This window comes from Mycteria americana, chromosome 8, assembly GCF_035582795.1.
Source record: "Mycteria americana isolate JAX WOST 10 ecotype Jacksonville Zoo and Gardens chromosome 8, USCA_MyAme_1.0, whole genome shotgun sequence".
Lineage (NCBI taxonomy): Eukaryota > Metazoa > Chordata > Aves > Ciconiiformes > Ciconiidae > Mycteria > Mycteria americana.
The window spans coordinates 46,004,118-46,023,579 of record NC_134372.1 but is presented as its reverse complement, the minus strand read 5'-3'; the positions used below and the strand labels follow the sequence as shown (position 1 = coordinate 46,023,579).

Sequence of the window (19,462 nt, the reverse complement as noted above, 5' to 3'; positions counted from 1 at the left end):
CACCGGAAAATACAACGATCTAACGATGACCGAGATCTGCTCGGAGAAGAGACCAATCTGCTCACATTTGGATTTGCAGGCATCCGACCCTTCCCGATAATTATGAATGAGGCTTTAGCTCTCCTCTCTGTCTGTGTGTTGCCAGACAACCAATGAGGCTGCAAAGCAAATCGCATTCACAGGCTGCAGATTTCAGAAAGAAGCATAGAGGTGACTTTTACTTACAAAAGAGGCACTCATTAATTTTGTGATTTAGGAAAGTAGCCTGAAGCACCTTTTCTCTTGCAATAACCTCTACTATGCTTTCTCCTCCTTCCTATATCTTTTGGCTGACAGATAACCCTGCTCTGATGCCATTTCGGATGTCCCAGTGAGAACTCTTAGAGATGCCTATTCTCTCCGGAGGCAGTGACCAAGACTATAGCAACATTAGCTATGCTTCTTGTAATTCCTTGAGCCACTTCTTTCCTGTCTCCGTTGAAACCCCTTCTGTCAAAGGGGTCCATTACCAAAGAGCCAGGAGGATTTACCATCCTGATCAAGTCTCTGCAGTCGATCTAAAGACAGAGATCATGATAAATGTTGGAGGCATCAAGTACCTGCTACCTTGGAGTACTTTAGATGAATTTCCCCTGACCAGACTGAGCAAACTTAAGTTTTGCAGCAGCTATGAAGAAATAATTCAGCTGTGTGACGATTACGATGAAGACACCCATGAGTTCTTCTTTGACAGGAACCCCAATGCTTTTGGGATGATTGTCAGCTTTCTAGCAGCAGGGAAGCTGATGCTCTTAAGAGACATGTGTGCCTTGTCTTTTCAGGAGGAGCTGAGATACTGGGGGATTGAGGAATCCAGCCTGGAGAACTGCTGCTTTCGAAAACTATTTCAAAAACTGCAGGAGTTGGCCGAGGTACGCAAAGAAGAGGAGCTTCGGAGGAGCAAAGAAGCTACATGTGTCTTGGATGAGAAAACCAAATTTGGACAGTTTATGAACAGACTCAGAGATATGGTAGAAAATCCCCAGTCAGGACTCCCAGGCAAAGTCTTTGCTTGTCTCTCCATTCTCTTTGTGGCCACCACAGCTATAAGCCTTTGCGTTAGCACAATGCCAGACTTAAGAGCTGAAGAAGACAGGGTAAGTAAGTCCTTTTTAACTGGTCTAACTGCAGAATTAAAAGAAATTTGTCTGCCTTGCTAGGCATACATCATTAAAAAGATAAAAATGATACAGAAAATCCATAGCAAAGAGGTTCAAAACTGTCGCTGGTAATGAAATGGTCTATAACAGAAAATGCAACAACGGCTTAAATTAGTTCTATCATGTTCACAGTGATATTCAATTAAGAATAATGTGAACAAAGTATTTTACTAATTGTTAGTAAAATACAGGAAAGGGCTTCTGGACAGAATAGATATTGCAGGTCTCTAATACAGCATTGCTTTTCCTTCTTAAGAAGCAGTTGGTAGTGTAAGTTATATTAACTTGTTAGCACTGAGACTCTCAAACTGACATTGTGAAGTTTTCTCTTCAACATGCTTTACCCTCTAGTTACAAGCAATCTCTTGTTTGGACGCATCAGTTAAAGAAATATTTTCCTCTGACATCTTTACTTTTAAAATAGCCGGGTATCTTCCCTTGTGATAATACAGTCAAATCTTTAAAGAGGAAGAAACATTCATTAATTTTTATAATTTACATTTCAATAGTTGCGTACAGATTAAAGGATGAGAGACAGATGAAGTATTTTCACAGATACTGATACTTAAAAGCTGCGCCTCCAAAAATCATAATTCCATGCTAACAGAATTCTGTATTTGCCCACATATATATGTACATATTGTAGGAGTAACGCCAAATACTAGCTGAACTGCTAACTGCATTTAAACCCTTTTCAAGTAAGTCATCCACATTAATTCAGGGCAAATAAATCAAGCCTGTATCATACATGAAGGATCTTCTCTATAACATCATTGTGAATATTTCAGCATTTTAAAGATTTGTTATTCTAATAATAAAACTGAGGAAAGTAACAATCCAAAGTTATTTCAGATGTAGTAATGCCTAAATTCATCAAACAACCTTGACTAATCTCTTTAATGAATCCTGCGCTTCATGAAAACTTTTAATGAAAACTGCCCTTCCAAAAGTATTGAGGAAATTCAGGTCAAATAAACTCCCTGCCCCAACCGCTGCTATAAGATAAGACACTCTTCAGAGTATTGTATACTGATGAATAAAGTCATTTTTACATGTATGGCACAGCATGGTGTGCACGATACAAAAATCTGTATGTATGTTATTGCTCAAGCAGTAAGTCAAAGCAGCACAGTCATGGTGAAGGTATGTCATGATACTTGACGTCTTTGAATAAAACTAAGGACTGCACAGAAGGCTGAAATTTAAGATCGTTTCCTGTTCCATTTAACCCCTTGAATATTAACTTACATTTGCACAGGAAGACTATTACCTTTCAGTAATAAGTCTGGTGCTCTCGCAGCCTTCCACAGCTATTACTTTTGGCAGGAAAAACCGTTAACACTGTTCCAATGCTTCTTCCAAGGAAGTGCTTTAAATATAGAACATCCTTCTTACAGCTAGATATAAGAACATTACAAACTCTGCTCTAGCAAGTGCTTCCTACTAACTTTGTTAATGGAAGTAGCCCCATGCATTTTATCTTAATTTCCCAACCACTGCAGAAAAAGCTTTTATAAATACTTTTCATGCAAAAGAACAAGCACATAATGTTTCAGAGCTCAGCTAGATGTAATATGTTGTGTATTTTAAAAATAATTAACCATATGCTAGAAAGGGAAGCATGTTGAGGGTTATAAGTATATCTGGTAGCTGCAGTGTAGCTGCTGTTCCCGGATTTCCTATAAAACACAGATGACATGACATTTGCATATATATCACTACTTTAAAAACAAGCAAACTGGATTGAAACAACCTCAAAACATGGAATGTTTAAAGTGCAGACGAGAGGATGAAGGATGAACTTGAGCAAAGGAGCACATTTGTCCAAATATTTGGAAATGTTACATAAGTTACACTTAAGAGCACCAGTCTAATGCACTTTGTCATTGTGTCCCTGAAGCACAGAACAGAGTATTAAAAGTCCTATTATTTGAATCATTTAAAATTATGCCAGAGAAAACACAGGGGAATATACGAGACAAAATACTCATGCTTTGTGGAAAAGCAGAGAACTAAATAGTAGTTTTTCCATCCCTAGGGATGGAAAATTTTCCCTAGGGATGGAAAATTCCATAAATTTCCCTCCCTAAACTCTTAGCCTGCAACACCTAAGATTTTCTTACTGGGATCTCGAAAGAGCATTTTAGCTAGAACTGGACAAATAACTCAGATTAATTGAATAAAAATACTACTTCTTGGTTGTGGCTGAGTCATACCCAGGCAAATTACAACTCTACGTTGATTTGTAACTCGAAATTGTTCACTGGCTGACCTCTGAAGGTGATCCCAAGATGGGGCCACATTTAGCAGCACCTGGGACAGGCACGCAGAATCTGAAATTTTGGTTCTTTGGGCTAAACTTAAAGATCACACGATATCTGTTTGCTCAGTGATAAAAACCAGTCAAATTCCTTCAATAAAGTTTCTGAACAACCTGTAATTCCACAGCTGAATTCAAAGATGCCCTATCCTGAGGTTTATTCATTTCTGAGTTAAAGCTTGGCAAAACCTCTATGTGTAAATGTGCTTACAAGTACTGCAAGGATCCGTTTTCCAGTGTCACTAACACTGGAAATTGAATTTATCCATTCTGAAATACAAATTAAAAAGGCTGTACCTCTGCTGCATATGTACCACTCTAGGGTCCTTTTTCTCATCATCGCAGCCACATTAAGAGAGTAAGAACTGGCTGGACTCCAGCTCAAGGAGAAGGATCAGAGTCAAAAAAAAAAAAAAAAAAAAAGGAAAAATAATACAAGGTGACTTCCACTTCACTCAGAGGCTTGGCTGATCCCACCCTGCAGGCACATGAAATCACTTGTCCTTTTAGCAGTTGCTAAGCCAGGTCTGCTTAGAAGGGAGAATAGCTGCCCGGGCAGGCAGAAGAGCAAACAGGAGTCCTCACCATCCAAGGGAAAGTGAAAACTCCAGTCTCTGGGAGAGGCACGGCAAGGACTCAAGGCAAGAGCATCCGCAGCAGGGAAGCCCAGTCACCCTGGCAACCAGAGGGGAGGGAAGGAGCCATCTCTATGGGCAGCAGAAAAGGGAGGGGAGGGTTAGCTTAAAGGTAGGAATACAGCCAAAAGTAAAATAAAGAACGAGTTATTATAACTGATACCATGCACACACTCTAGAATATGTCAAATGACATTTAGGACTCCCTGTTCTCCCTCTCTTCTCCAGTGATCAGTGAGTGGTCAGACCTTGTTACCGCTCATTTTTATATTTGCTCTTAACTGACCTTGAGAAGCTTGTAATTGCTTTATATATTGTGCATAATCTAATGAAATATAACCAACACAAGCTGCAACCAGTATTGTCAGATCTAATGATTTTATCTCGAAACTTAGAATATTCATTTTTTTAAAGCTCCCATTCCTGGGGTCGTTTGATTATGTGAAAATCTAATTCCTTTTAAAAGAGTAAGTTTTTAGTCTTTGGTTCCACTGGGAATCCAGAAGACATGAACAGAGGAAAAGAACCCAGTACCTAATGTATAGAATGATTTTTAAATGACTTTTTCACTCTACACCATTATTCTGGAGGCCCTGACTTCTGTTTTTCAATGTTTGATGTTGCTGATGTGGTCTGTATGATACTAAAACCAGCATATTTGGCTTGTACCCTAGAGGAAACTGCCGAGAAATACATTTTCTTTAAAAGTGGAATAATTTTACTTTAGAGGGGAAAACCCAATTCATTGGTCTTACTGTGAAGAGAAAGAAAATCAAACAAGATATTTGTTTCATCAGGGTTACCACTACCACAGCTAAATGCATTAATTATAAAATTTAACATGGACTTGTATCTAGCCAGTTCAGTATGTGAAGATAAGCTTGCAACAGGTATATCCTCAGTATTCAAGCCATTAAATCCATTATAAAAGCGTTAGAACGTAAAGCTCCAATCCTACCTATAACCTGCAGATAACATTAAATATCTCTAGTGAACTTATTAAAGGAAAGCCCAAAGAACTTGGGAGAGACTGGAGATAATAATCCATATGGAGAGTGTCACTGAGAGGAGTGTAAACCTAGTTCTGCTGCTCACGCAGTCTGCAAAGATAAGGCTCTTCATCAAAGTGTAATTTGGCCAACTGTTAGAAGCAATCACCTTTGGTAAACTGAATATGACAGCCAGATTTTCACAGATACTGCTGGCTACCATTTTTATGGCTTTTAAATAAGGGGGTCTAAATATTGATCAAAAAAGAATTTTCTAGCTGATTAGCCAGGGCAAAATGATTCTGGCTGAAAAATATCTTTTTCAATGACTAGTACAGAGTACTAGCAACGAAGTGGAGCAGTATTCAGAATATACCTGAAAAGCAGGGGTATTTCACAGTAACTTGGTGTTCAAACTTACCTTCTCACACAAGCATACATCACACAAAGCGTGGCTCAGAATGACTTGCTCTATTGCAAAGAGATTAATGAAATCCTGACTTTCAGAAACATTTCTGATGCTCATTTAAAAGTGTAAGACTATAAAGGCGTATGTGTACATACCTATCTATAAATATATCGTATATACATATGACTTGAAATTACTTGGAACAAAATAAAGCTGGATGTGCTTTTGTTTTATTGCATCTGCTCAGGATATTTTTCTGGGTTCTTATCAGGACACTTACTGTGGACACTCACTCTCCTAAATTATCTAGTCATCTAGTACAATTCTGATTTCTTGGAACCATTTTGATCAGCAATGAAAATATTGCAGCATTTTAAAGTAGGAAAATGTGCTTCACTGAAGCACCAAAAAACTCCCAGTCTACTAGGTGTACTCGGCACAGTAGAATCCAGCTAACTTATTTGCTTCACGGATTGAGTTAGTTAAATTAATAACAATCGAAGGAAGATATGAAATTAGAAGCCATGAAACAACAGAAATGAGAATATTCAAGCCTGGGACTTTGATATATATAGAAATTATTGCTTTATGGGATCTGCCTTTTTTTTTGAGGTTTGCATATCCGTTCAGCAACATCAAAAGCTTTGACCTTGAAATTGCACCATTATGTTAAGACTCTGATTTCATAGTTCCACATTATTAGTAACTGTTTTCCAAGCATCCGCAAACAGAATTGCATATTTCAGCATTAAATCTAATCTGTACAACACTGGTGAAGTTCACATTACTTAAGCCCTGCCCTACATAACCAAAGAGGGGCACCAGTGGGGGGTAGACGCTGCTGAACATCTGTGTCTCAGCTTACCCTTGCTGCCATAGAAAACAATTTTCTTTAGAAAGTCTGGACACTCCAGTGAGTAAAGGGATTCTGCATGGTTTTCAAAAGCTGGCTCTGCCACTACAAGGTCCAATGTTCAGAAAGCACAATTAGACGTTATTAGTTTGCCCTGTGTTCATCCAGTTTTGGCTGTATCCCAACAGCGCTAAGTCTCCTGGCTTTGCACGCTATCCTGGGGGACACCCAGCTGTTCTAGCTGCTCTGCGACGGGCAGTCCACCGACTGCTATTCAATGTGCCAGCACATGTGTTCTTCACTGGGAATCGTGCTTTCTTTTCCCTTTTGCTGCTTTCAAGTTTCTAATACTTACAATAGGAAAAAATCCTGTTTACTTTCCTCACTTGACTCATCTCAAGGGGTTCAGCACAGATGATTGCTTAATAAATGCCTTCTTTGGGAAGATGGGCATTTCCTCTGAGGGAGGCACTCTATCTTTGGAAAACGCTCTTTGAAATCAATGCATCCTCCAAGTTCGTAGCAATAACGCATCAAGTATTAAAAGTAAACAACCACCCAAATTTGTATGTGTTTTAGAACTTCCTCTTTGAATATGACGGAAGTCTTTGAGGACTCTTCAGTCTCCTGCTGCAGTCAAATTCACAATCTGGTATTTTAATTCTGAGCAAATCTAACTGCTAATTGCATTGCAGCATCAGGGCTATGACCTGCATATGTTGTGTTTATTCCCACAGTGTCAGCACCTCCTGTTAGCACTAGTATTTTCCCTTATAACAGATTCAACTATATTTGGGACCCCGCTGTACGCCCTGTACTACACAGGTACAATAACAAGTAGTTTCTGCTCTAAAGACCTTACAATGCAGTGAGGAAAGAAGCAGAGAAGAAATAGTAACAAGGTAAATGATTTGACCAGCAGCAAAACTCGAAATTGAAGGTCATCCTCCTAAGTCCCAGATAAATACCTTGTCATTTTGACTATATTGTTCTTCACAGTTACAAAATGCAGTCTGTTAAATTTTACTGGGAGAACAAGAAAAAGATAATACTTCCACATCTTTCTCCTAACACAAACACTCTGGGGTCACCAATTGGTTTAAATCCAATTCAGATTCTTCAGACTGATTCTCACGGTGTTTGCAGAAAAAGGACCCAAGCTTAAAAGTTAATTGAAATATTTTGTATTAGCTACACTTCTGCCCCAGAGGAGATAATTGTGTGTTAGATACAGAGATAACAATTTCCTTCTATGTTCTTTCTAATGTTCACGTTAATATAATCCCAATATTAGTTTAGTTTCCCCACATGTACCAGTTGTAGTAAATGTTTTCATAAGGCCAGGCTTCTTTGTGAAGTGGGTGGGAAATCGTTCCGTGATCAGAATGTGCAGCACTCCTTTAACAAGCTCATCATTCTGTAAATCAGGTTACAGTCTCTTTCTCAGCAGGCTGTAAACCTTTTGATTTCATTGCATCAGTCTGTAACCATAAATCCAAGTTCTGAAGTGATCCATAACATAGGGATTTCAAGTTCTCCCTAACCATCATTTGATTCAGCAGAGCATGGTTTAATTATTCAAATAATAGCGGCAATGCGGTCGCAGTGATTCAGCAGTACCTGCAGCACTGCAGCTGGATCCCACAGCTCCAGGTACGCAGGGAACACAGCTCGCACAACTCTTACTAACTGAATCATCGTTTTACAGCCAAAAGGGATTTCTGCCCTGCATCTCTTCATTTCCTGCTGCGCACCGGGATAAGAACAGCCAGGAGCTGGTTAGGTATCTCGGTTCCTACACTGAGGGCTTGATCTGCCTCTGCTCCTCCCTAACCACTCTCTAGACTTGTAGCCTCACCCTGCAGACCCACTGCCTGGGATTTGTGGACAGGCAAGAGCAAGAACCGAACCTTGTTCTTCCACTATTGCATTAGCTTGTATTCTTTTCTGCAGAGGGAATTGCCCGGGGAGAAGCTGTAGACCAGGGTGCAGTGCCCATGTATAATCTTGAGAGAAGTGCAAAAGGCTGGAAAAGAGCACCCTGCCCAGGAAATGTCAACCTTGGGCATAGAGAGGAAAATTCCTGTGAGTTTTGCTTCTAAATCCTCCACACAGAGGGCTGAATGTTTTTTCTCTGAGTGGACCAAAAGGCCAGACTGCAAGAAGAGCAGTCTTGCTGAGATAAGCCTCTCTACTAAGTGTTGGATAGCACAAGCAGGCAGAAGGGAGGTGGATACCCATGATACGACTGATCCCATCTGCTGCCACTTCAGTGGACGCTGGCCTCTGTCCACAAAACAGCGTGTGGATCAGAGGGAAGGATCTGAGCAGTAACTGGCTGTATTTGAATGTGCCAAACAAAATCTGGACCTGCCAGGGTCGGTTTAGCAGATGTGAATTGTGACCTTGCATCAGCCATGGAGCCGGGCGTGTTTCTGGTGTGAAAGATGATGTTCTGGCAGCCTATCCTTTGACTGCACATAAGCACGTCCAGGGCCTACGGTTAAGGAAACTCTCCCTTAGGACTCCAATAGGAGTCTGAATCAAGAAGAGTCAAGCATATTGCTTTATGAGTTCCTTCCCTGCTTTGTTTTGAGACTGTTTGTTTAGTATGGGTGACTGAACACCAAAACAGCCTTTACTCGGAAGCAATCACTACTGCGCCTAGGGTGGATCTAGCTGGGAAGAGGTTTTAGATCCTTTCTGCCCAACGCTCATTTGTTTTATGATGATGAGCCAGCTGGTTTCCATAAATGTACCCTGGGAATAACAGTGTTTGCATACAGTGGTTCAATCATGACTTCTAGCTGGGTTCAAGGACTTTTATCAACTTGGCTTCATAAATAATATTAGTTGCCTTTCTCACCAGTATGCTGTATAAGCAACATATATACATATTGCTGATGTACATGTTGAATTCCACTCTAAAGTTTTGAAAATATTAATCTCTGTAGGGATGACATGATTCTGAAATAATCCATTTACTGATCTATCAGAACTTACTAGCAAAGCATTCCACAAGCATTGGTGCAACTTTTTCCATTTAACTAGAAAATAGATTATTTGACGCAAGAAACGCTTAAAATCACTAATACCATCATGAACAGTGTTAACTGGCAACCGTAGAAAGGAGATCATGAGAAATGGTGCAGGTTTGCCTGTCTTACATCTCAGACTCCACCCCATTTACAGATTGCATGAAATCCCAAATTACACACCATGGAAAACACGTTCAGATTGCTGCCAAGGAACTTCCGCTTAGAGTCAGTCACATCAAGGGCAGAAAGTTGGTACCTATCCAATTCCTATCCCAACACAGCTGCAGCACTGCACTTCCAATATAATGGGAATAACAGGATTTCTTTCCCCATTTTTCCTCAGATTAAGAGAAACTTCGCATGCCTCCCTCTGATGTTTTCAGATAGTTTCCGTTCCCGTTTTTACACTCTGGAAATTGCTTCAAAAGGATTTGTTTGCGGGGGGTTTGTTTTTAAGAATCGGTAACAAAACATGAAAAGTCCATTGCCGCAATACAGAGCAGGCAGGGATAGAATACCCCTTCTCAGAAAAGTATCAAACTTTGTTAGCCTGCTGGTAAGTAGTCAGCCACTACCTTACCATCAAAACGGTGCCACCGATTTCCATGGTGCTCTGCGGAGGATTAGAAAGAACAGATTTGTTCCAGTTGATACCGGCGAGGGGACCAGAGGTAAAACCTGAAACCCTTTCTAACAACGTGCAACACAGCCTTCAGCTGCGAACAGGCCAGGCACGCTCAGGTTCAGGTGTTCAGAATCCTCAAACAGTTTTATAAGAGGAGGATACTGAAGCGTGTGATTTGCAAAATATAGATTATCACTCTGTTTTGTGTTTGCTTCAGCATTTACGGAAAAACACCTTACAATGGGCTAAAGGGTAAATATCTGCTGCAAAAGGTATTGGGGTAAATCTTTGGCAATAGGAAATTAATTGGCAGATCAGGTAATGATTCAGAACAAGTTTTCCAGAGCATATATTAATGATAAAGTGTCTTAGAGCGCAACCAAGTGGGATGCAAATGGTCAGCACAGAGAAGACCCTGAAGGCACAAGTATAGTTCCTTGGTGTTGTCATCCAGTTATCTATAAATAAGAAATTTTTTCCTTGTCTAGAAAATGTAACAAAGTGAGTTGCATCTGAAAAACAAGGTGGATAGACAAGACATATATTCCACAGAGGAAACTCTGATTCAGTCTCCCTGGGCATTCCTACAATTATTGATGCATGTGAAGATATTATTTTCACTAGATGAGATTTATATCTCTTGTAAGATAGGTTAGTGCAGCATAACTCCGAGATCTGGTTTTGTTTATTATCCTAGATGTCATTATACCTTAACTAATGTTTCTGGTAAACTAAGAGGGCACCTGGCCAGGAAATTTATCTTATTTATTTTATCTTGTGAGTGGCACATATCTCAAGTTCATTTAGCATGCATTCACAGTTAGTGAATAAAAACTCATCTGTGCATTTGAGGTCTGAGATTCAGCCACCACATATTACCCTGGCCAGTCCTGGCCTCAGAGGTGCTGAATTCCTGAAACTCTGATCCTTTCGAAAAAGGTACTGCAAGAAAGCTGCAGAGATCCAACTTGCTCAAACTTTTGTAAGGAGTGCACAATAAAAAGCAAAATTTATTGAATTCTTGATTATAAAAATACATAGATTTGGCTATATAAACCTACAATTCAGCCACACTTTAAAACTGCAGTCCCAGTCCCTTACACCTGAAAAAGGACAAGGGCCAGAGAAAGGCAAGGATGGATGACTTCATGCAAGGACTAAGGCAGGCAGAATTCCTCAGGATGGGAACAAACTACGACAGCGGCTGCAATAGAGGTCTACAAAATTGCAAATGGCAGGAAATGAGTAAATGTCAATCAAGCAACCAGCGTCCCTTCCAGTGACAGAGCTTAGGGGCATCGGCTGAAACTAACGGGAGCCTAGTTCAAAGCAAAGAGGTGAGTCTCCGTGCAACAGGCAGCAGACAAAAGAACGGCCAAACTTTATAGAAGAGCAATTCAGTTGGTTTACACGACCACCACCTTCAGCTCAGGAAGCTCTGGAGTGGAAAATAAAAGCCGGGAGATTTGCCTTGGGCATCTGTTTGCTCAGGCTGTTGGAACAGGGCGCTGGGCTAACTGGACTCAGTACTGCTGTTCTTATATCTTATTATGCGCCTATTTTTTCGTATCTAAAGAGAAGTTAATAGAAGTATCCTAAAACGGGCAATTTTACTGTAACACTATAAACATTCCAACGCGTAAGAGAACCCAAAAAATGAGCCATTGCCTTACACAGGGAAGGCAATAATGAAAAGGAAGCATGAATTGCTTATTATCTCTGGTGGTACAGAAGTTTGAAACAGCCACTTTGCTCCTTTGAGGTGGTTTATAAATTTAAGAAATCTCTCGCTACTTCAGGCATCAGGCTCAGTATATATATTTTTACATACAAATTATTGTTTCCTTCATTGCTGAGCCAAATGCTCTTTTCATACATAAGATCAATACCAGGCACTCATTTTATTACATTTATATCATACGTTGTAGAATTTCAGCTAGAGGCAAGTTCCATAAATCCTGATAAATTCTTGCATTGTTCAAAAGTAAATCTGCAGGATGAATAAAGCATAAAGAGTTAGATACGCACTCACCACTGGCTTTGTGATAACTGTTCTCCGTCAGAGTCGATGATAGTTTGAGTACTGATTGATGCTACAGTAGTGTAAAACATGTCAGAGGGTTTTATTGAAAAAGCCCACCCAAAATACGTTGTGGTCAGTTATAAATAAAACCTCATCTTCCCCTCATGTTCACAGTCAACACCATACTGGCTTGGAGCTTTTATAGGTTCCACTACAACACGGTACTTCGGGTGCAAAAATGCAGACAGGAGGAGAAAGAAGTCAGTGACAAATTTGACTCAAAGATCTGAAAATAAAAGCTCAGAATTCTGCTCTAGTTAATGGTGAGGTCAAGAGAGGGAGTTTGTTGTGTTTTGTGTCAGCAGGCACTGATCACTAGAATTTCCCAAACGTGTTTGCTTTGTTCAGAAAGAGGAAATATATAGAAGTCATTATGGCACAGAAATTCCTTTATTGGCTATTTATGCAAAAAAACCTTTCCATGGATCAGAGTATTTGGGCCATAATTTGACAGTTCACTGAAAGTAACTAACACCTAATGGGAATTTGGTGACAACAGCAAATTTGAAATCCACCACTGACATAGAGGCATCCATATTTTGGTAAGAACATTGTATTTGAAGTCAGTTCGTTATTCTGCCTGCGCTTTGGACAACAGTTGTAAGTGGAACATAAAGCACTCTGAGGTCTAAAAATCATCAAAAATACTGGGAGAAACAGAAATTGGCTTTGGTACTTAATATTTCCTCTTTTTCCCTCTTATTCCAATATTCGCTGCTTTTGAACAGGATGTTCAAAAGGATCAAGAATCTTCAAAGAGACTGACATTAGAGGGATATTCTATATAAACCATACCACACATATTACATGATATACAGAAATATTCCTAATATATAAAACAGTCACAGACAAATTCACTACATGAAATCTATTTCCCAATGTGAAATCAATGAGCATGTTCTCATTAGGTCCCATAAAGCCAGGGTCTTACGCTCTCTTTCTAGACACTGGCGACAAAGAAATAAAGACAAGCAGAGAAAGAGGCTTGGAAGTTTCTGGCAGATGTTGTATATGGACTGACTAAATCACGGTACGTCTACACCATGTAATGGAGTGAAATGGCCCCGCTGCGAGATGGCAGCCCAGCTGCATTACTTCTAGGGCTCGAGTTAGACACCTCCGTACAGAACCACTGTGCTGCATGGATAAATCGGTTCTCTCCGAGAGAAACAGGGCTGGTTTTGCTGCATGCCTTCACGTAGTGTAGGCATGTCTGAAGCAAACACATCCTTCTTTTTCTGTCTCTTCCGAAAAAAATGAAGCACAGAATTCTCTGCATTAGTCACAGTGTCAGAAACTGTGATATTGTCACTCTTTTGTTTGCTGCAGCAGAAAAAGGGACCGTGGCTTGAATCATAGGCAAACATTTCTGAAATGTCTTTAGCAAAGTACATAAAAAAGACAAAGTGTGCTAACAGGGGAGAACTCACCATCCTTTACATCCACAACTATGCACAAAGGAGAAATAAAATGCACAGTATCATTCCTGAAAAGTTTTGATTTGAAGGATGCTCCTCTGAAAAATGAAATACGCGTTTAGGAAGCTGACTGCACAAATTGCTTTCTCTAAATATATATAACTTTCCATGGGGAATACTGAGGCAACCGAGGATGGTGAGAAGAAAAAAATCTCCCAACCAGTCCTTACAATGCTACACCTTGAAATTTCACCCTCACTTCAAAAGACACCCTAGACCTTAACGGTTAAAACTTCCAGCAAACAAAATTTCTTTTCTTATATTTTCCAAGGAAGCAATAGTGAAAGCTACATGATGATCCGAGAGCAATATCACCTGGAAATGTATAAAGGTAAATAAGTAACAGATGTCCTGGAAATTCAGCCCCGTTAACAAAAAATATAAAATAAATCTTGATGGGAACACTGAATAATTCACAGGGCACATCACTAGAGTGACCACAGGCAGGTCTGCGCAGAGTCCAGGCTGCACTGTACAAATAATTTACAACTCAGAAAAAGTGAACACTGCATAACACAACTGCTGATTGCAAGCAATCTCATCAAGCCAAGCCAGCAGCTCTGCAAACATCAACACGCTCTAGGCACTGCCATGGCAATGACTTCAAATGGGGCTATAACCTGATCCTGTACGCCTAACTCTGGCAGGGCCAAGTCTTCATTACCTTTTGCGATGTTTGCTTTAAGAGATAAATTATGATCTTGACAGTCTACCGTTCAGAAAGAGGAAAAATCCCCAAATGGTGCTACAGAGCTAAATTGTTCTGAGGGTTAGACAGGGTAAAATATATAGGTAAGGGATATGTTACCATTTTACCGGGGGAACCTCAGATAGCCAATGATATAAACACTGCCTGAACAAAAATACTTGCTGCTCCCCAGAATAGCAGTAATTCTATCACAAGGGACACTCTAAAAATCCAACATTGCATTGCAATGCAGAGGGTAACTGAACATTGGTAGTAAGTTTAACTAGTAGCAGGGGTATGTGCTTCCCGTGGTGTTTTTAATCAATATTGCTTGCGAAATTTGGCCGAGAATGATTAACACTGTACGAGGAACTGTTCCTCTAAATTGCTGAATTTCAGAGACAGGCTATCAGAAAGATGCATACAGCAGCCCTGACTTCATTCTACAGAGGTTACAAAAAAGCGTTTCGTGAACCAAGGGCCTGCAGTTATTCCCGAGTAACTCATGGCCACTCTGCTCTCCCTAAAGGAGCTTCTTTCTGTGCACAGATCCTCGTTCGTCATCCCTAGTTCTGCTTGATCTTCTGCAGTTGTGAACATCTCAGAGATGCAAGTCCCTGTTCAGCATGAATACACGGAGAAGACACTTTAACCTTGCTAAGCCTTCATGTACCAAAGTTGTAGCTGGAAAGAGCTATTTGCTACATATTCTTTTTCAAGCAGCTTAAAAATCGAAAATGAAATTACCGCCTTCTACATTTGGGTTTTCTGGAACATGCAGTGACAACCCATATTCTGAGTCCAGAATTTCAAAGGCTTGCGATACTAGTCAATCCCTTTCTCTGGCTCCCAGTTATAGCCGAGATTTCTCATCTTCACCAAAAATTCAAACCCCATACACTTCATATGCCGGTGTTTTGACAATGTGCTCAGCAAAGAAAAGCACACAAGGCTGCTTCAAACTCAGCCAGAGTCCATGGAAGACTCCAGTTCACTTGAACTGGTTTTGGATTAGAACTGTAATCCAAATATTTGCACCGATGCAAGACCTTAATGTAAATAGCAGCATGCCACTGTGAAAATGTCATACAAGTACCTCTTAGGTGGAATTCTTCAATAAACTTATTCGCAATGCTTAAAAGCAAAAAAACCAGCATTAGTCCAATCACAGGACCAGGTTTCTTCAGAACATATGAATTCTCTGTACAGGTTAAGGAATGTATTTATCAATAGGATGGATAGGGTGTGTAAGAAAGCAGTGACACCAGTATTTAAAAGCAATGTGTTCCTTTCAGGGGGAGGTGTCCAGCTGCTAAGCAGTACCTGCTGCTTTCATTGCTATTTCTTATCTTCTAGAAGGCAAAAAAAGGTGGCAGGACCTGGTTTGTTTTCTGCCAGTTGGAATCCAGTAAGCAGACACTTGTGCGTATGAAGGAGGCTGTATGTACACCTCAGTCCCTGTAACCAATGTGTCCATCCGTTAGCTCGCTCTTTGGATGGAGGGAACCTAGTGGCTGCCCATCGCTAAAGGACAAAGCTCAATGTAGTCTCTTGCTTACCCAAATAATTATGAGTTAATTTACATTTGCCTCTTCATTTCACTGGAATAGGCCAAGAGAAGTTTCATTTTTTAAGCTCAGCTCAGGAAAATAAGAAATGTGAATCCAGGGCAGCTCAACTAAAGCAATTTCTTTGATAACAAAATGGAGAGAATACTGCTGGTAGCATGTGGCCTCAATACTGGGAGAGGATTCTTCACGGCAAGTTTCACCTACTGGGTGGATATTTATTTTCCTTTAGATTAAAACATTTGCATGTACAGAAAGAAACATGATTTATATAGGGCATAACTGAGCCAAGGATCCAGATGACTTAATGAATATCTCTGAACCACTTTTAATTGCACCAGAGTACACAGCATTTGTGAAAGCACCAGAAGTTTACAGAGACATTCAAACATCAATCTTTCTTTTGAAGAGAAACTGATTTTTGTACAGGTTTACAAACTAGTCAAGTTTAAATTAATTTCTGTTTGAGAGCAGAAAGTGGGACTTATTTGGGACTCACAGGCTGCATGCCAAGACTTTATACAGAGATAAGTTTCATTCATTTAGACTGGAAGAAGCAACATAATAAAAATAAGCAGGTAGATACATCTGTTCATTCAGATATTTCACGTGGTCATTATCGTCTATACACTGTTGAAAGATGGCTGCCATACGACTACCTGCTAGCTGGGATTTGCTTATTTCTGATACCAGTGACTCAAGCAGATAGATATTGCTTCTTCCTTTGTGTTTTTGGACTCTAGTTCACAGACTGTTCTTTTATTCAATTCTCTTTCTGTTTTGTGTCAGGGCGAGTGTTCCCAGAAGTGCTATTACATCTTCGTCATAGAGACCATCTGTGTGGCTTGGTTTTCCCTGGAGTTCTGCCTCCGATTCATTCAGGCAAGGAGCAAGTGTCAGTTCTTCAAAGGACCCCTAAATATCATTGACTTCTTGGCTATTTCACCCTATTACGTTTCCCTCATCTTCTCAGAGGATAACTCGAATGAGGAGGATGACAGGCCAAGCAGCAACACATATTTGGAGAAGGTTGGTTTGGTGCTACGGGTTTTACGTGCCTTGAGGATCTTGTACGTAATGCGCCTTGCCCGACACTCCTTGGGCTTGCAGACTTTGGGCCTCACAGTTCGGAGATGCACACGGGAATTCGGCCTGCTTTTACTCTTCTTATGTGTGGCTGTCACCCTGTTTTCTCCTTTGGTCTATCTCGCCGAGAATGAATCTGGGAAGGTGCTTGAATTTACAAGCATACCTGCTTCTTACTGGTGGGCTATCATTTCAATGACCACTGTGGGGTATGGAGATATGGTACCACGGAGCGTCCCAGGCCAGATGGTGGCTCTGAGCAGCATTCTCAGTGGGATTCTCATCATGTCTTTTCCTGCAACATCAATATTCCACACTTTCTCCCATTCCTACTCGGAGCTGAGAAAAGAACATGAACGACTGCAGTCTCGGCTAAGCAGAGTAAAAAATGCCAATCACTCTGGTGAAAGTGACACCTTCAATGAGACAGACAGCTTGATCCTGGAGGATCAAGCATCACCAATCAAATACATTTACACAGGGAACTAAGCCTGGTTGTAAAACGTTCCCAAGAACAGGAATAGAAATATACACATATGTATGTCAGCATAATACACAAAGTAAAGCAACAACATAGGTTATGATGCTAATTTTCTCTGCCAGCATAGGTATAATAAGCAGTCAAGCCAACGCAGCTAGCTCCAACACATCATTATGGAGCTGGAGGTTTTGAGAATGTCAAAAGTCAGAGTTTATTCAATAATAAATATTAATTCTTCTCTATGACTAATAAGAATAAACTTTGTCTCTGCCAGTCATGTATCTTGCTGAATACCTAATACCGAATGAGTAACAAACAAAACAGCTTCTGTTGGCACAAATACACTTGTTATTTTATTTGCCTTTGAGTTTCTAATGTTCTTGCAATTAACATCTTGAGCCAAGCATTAGAATGGATTCTTTCAGGGCTACGCACCAGTGTTGTTTATACAATGCTCATCCACCAGGCATACAGAAGAAGCCTCGACACAAATCTGAGTTCTGTATCTAAAGCTACTAATAAGCTTAAAATAAAAGCACTGTATGTGAAAGCTTTCAAAGTTTGCCTGTAGCCAGACGATCAATCTATAAATAACAAATTGCACTGCTATTGTATAAAATACATAGTGTTTGCAAGAGAATTTGCTTGAAATGCAGTTGCGGTCTGCAAACTGTAAACATTTCATACTAGACAGCAAAAGTTTTCAAACTTCTTTTTCATATACTTATTTAAAATAATAACAAGGAATAAAAAACCCAAGCTTACTGACCATATCAAAAAGAGTGGGTGTTATCTTTTTTACTGAACGGTGATGGCTTCTCTGGAAGAAAGACAGAGTTATTGAAAATGAGATGACAGCTCAGAAGTACCTAAAGGTATAAACAGCAAAGAATGAGGTGAATGATTGCCAGAGAGGCAGCGGCAGTGATTTTCTAATGCAAATGGAAGACGTCCCTTTTGCAATATCCAAGTATAGCCAGAAGTAAGCGACAGAACTACACAGAAGTCAACAACGCTACTTCATGGGATAGTCTAGACGATCTTTTACAATTCGACCTTTTGGATGCTGTGAACGCAGTTAGCGAAAACTGATACCAAGACATGAAGGGCAGGTCTGTGTGAACACCTGTGTGTTTAGGGCCTGGGTCAGCTCACAGGTCCTCAGTTTGTAAGCACTCCTGTTGATATCGGCAGAACTTTGGCACGCTGAATATTGGGCGTGTATTTAAGTGCCGAGATGAATCAAGGCCTAAATTATTTTGTAATCAGATTTTCAGCTTTCATTATTCCATTTCTTAAATCTTACAAGGTCCCCACGACCTTGCGAGGGAGCAAAGCTCAGTGAAGTGACCGTTCAGTCCCAGTTTTCAGCAGGCACCGTTCTTGCCCAGTACGCTGCAGTTTGGAGCCCAGGGGGTACTTCCAGGCGCTGTGACCCGTCTCCCACGTGGACACACACACACACAGTCGCTTGCAGAGTTATGCAACTTCATGCAGGCATTTGGGAGTTTCGGTTTTTAGATGCTATCCTCGCTGTGCTGCATAGCTTAAGTACAGCAAAGCACAGTTGTTGGCACGATTTGGATCACGTGACTCAAATTAATCTCTTGGATTTATCTTGCTATTGACCCTATGATTTAAACCAGAGAAACTGTAGCGGATTATAGATGGGATGTTCCAACACAACTGGACGAAGTCAACACTAGATGACAGGCATTTATATTTGCCGCATAAAGGGTGGAATTTCTTCTGGTTTATGCCTAGGTCCATCTGATTTCTTTTTTTTTTTTTTTTTTGCTATTTGCATTTATTTTTTTGCCAGCTATTCTCTACGATAGGACTACTTGGTAAACCAGACAAAAGGACTAGATGGTAAACCAGACAAAATCCAACCCCAGTCTGGACCACGACCCAGACCTCTCCAGGGTCCTATACGCATAGTGATGCCACTTGCATTTCTCTGGGAAAGTCTGTATTTTTTTAGTTATTCCAGTTTCTTAGGAAAAACAA

At 40.3% G+C, this 19,462-nt stretch overlaps 1 protein-coding gene across 1 annotated transcript; it reads left to right on the top strand.

The window, feature by feature from the left end:
- The first annotated feature begins 386 nt into the window (after nucleotides 1-386).
- KCNG4 (potassium voltage-gated channel modifier subfamily G member 4) lies at nucleotides 387-17,586 on the top strand. The gene is made up of 2 exons (XM_075509974.1): nucleotides 387-1,136; nucleotides 16,675-17,586. Exons 1-2 carry the CDS (start codon nucleotides 387-389, stop codon nucleotides 17,458-17,460), a joined length of 1,536 nt encoding a protein of 511 aa, XP_075366089.1. The 3' UTR covers nucleotides 17,461-17,586.
- Nucleotides 17,587-19,462: the final 1,876 nt, after the last annotated feature.

Bases quoted from the DNA above. Each gene is read 5' to 3' on its own strand.
- KCNG4 (XM_075509974.1), top strand. From the start codon at position 387: ATGCCTATTCTCTCCGGAGGCAGTGACCAAGACTATAGCAACATTAGC. The intron at 1,137-16,674 runs GTAAGTAAGTCC...GTTTTGTGTCAG, and splicing joins TAAGAGCTGAAGAAGACAGG to GGCGAGTGTTCCCAGAAGTG.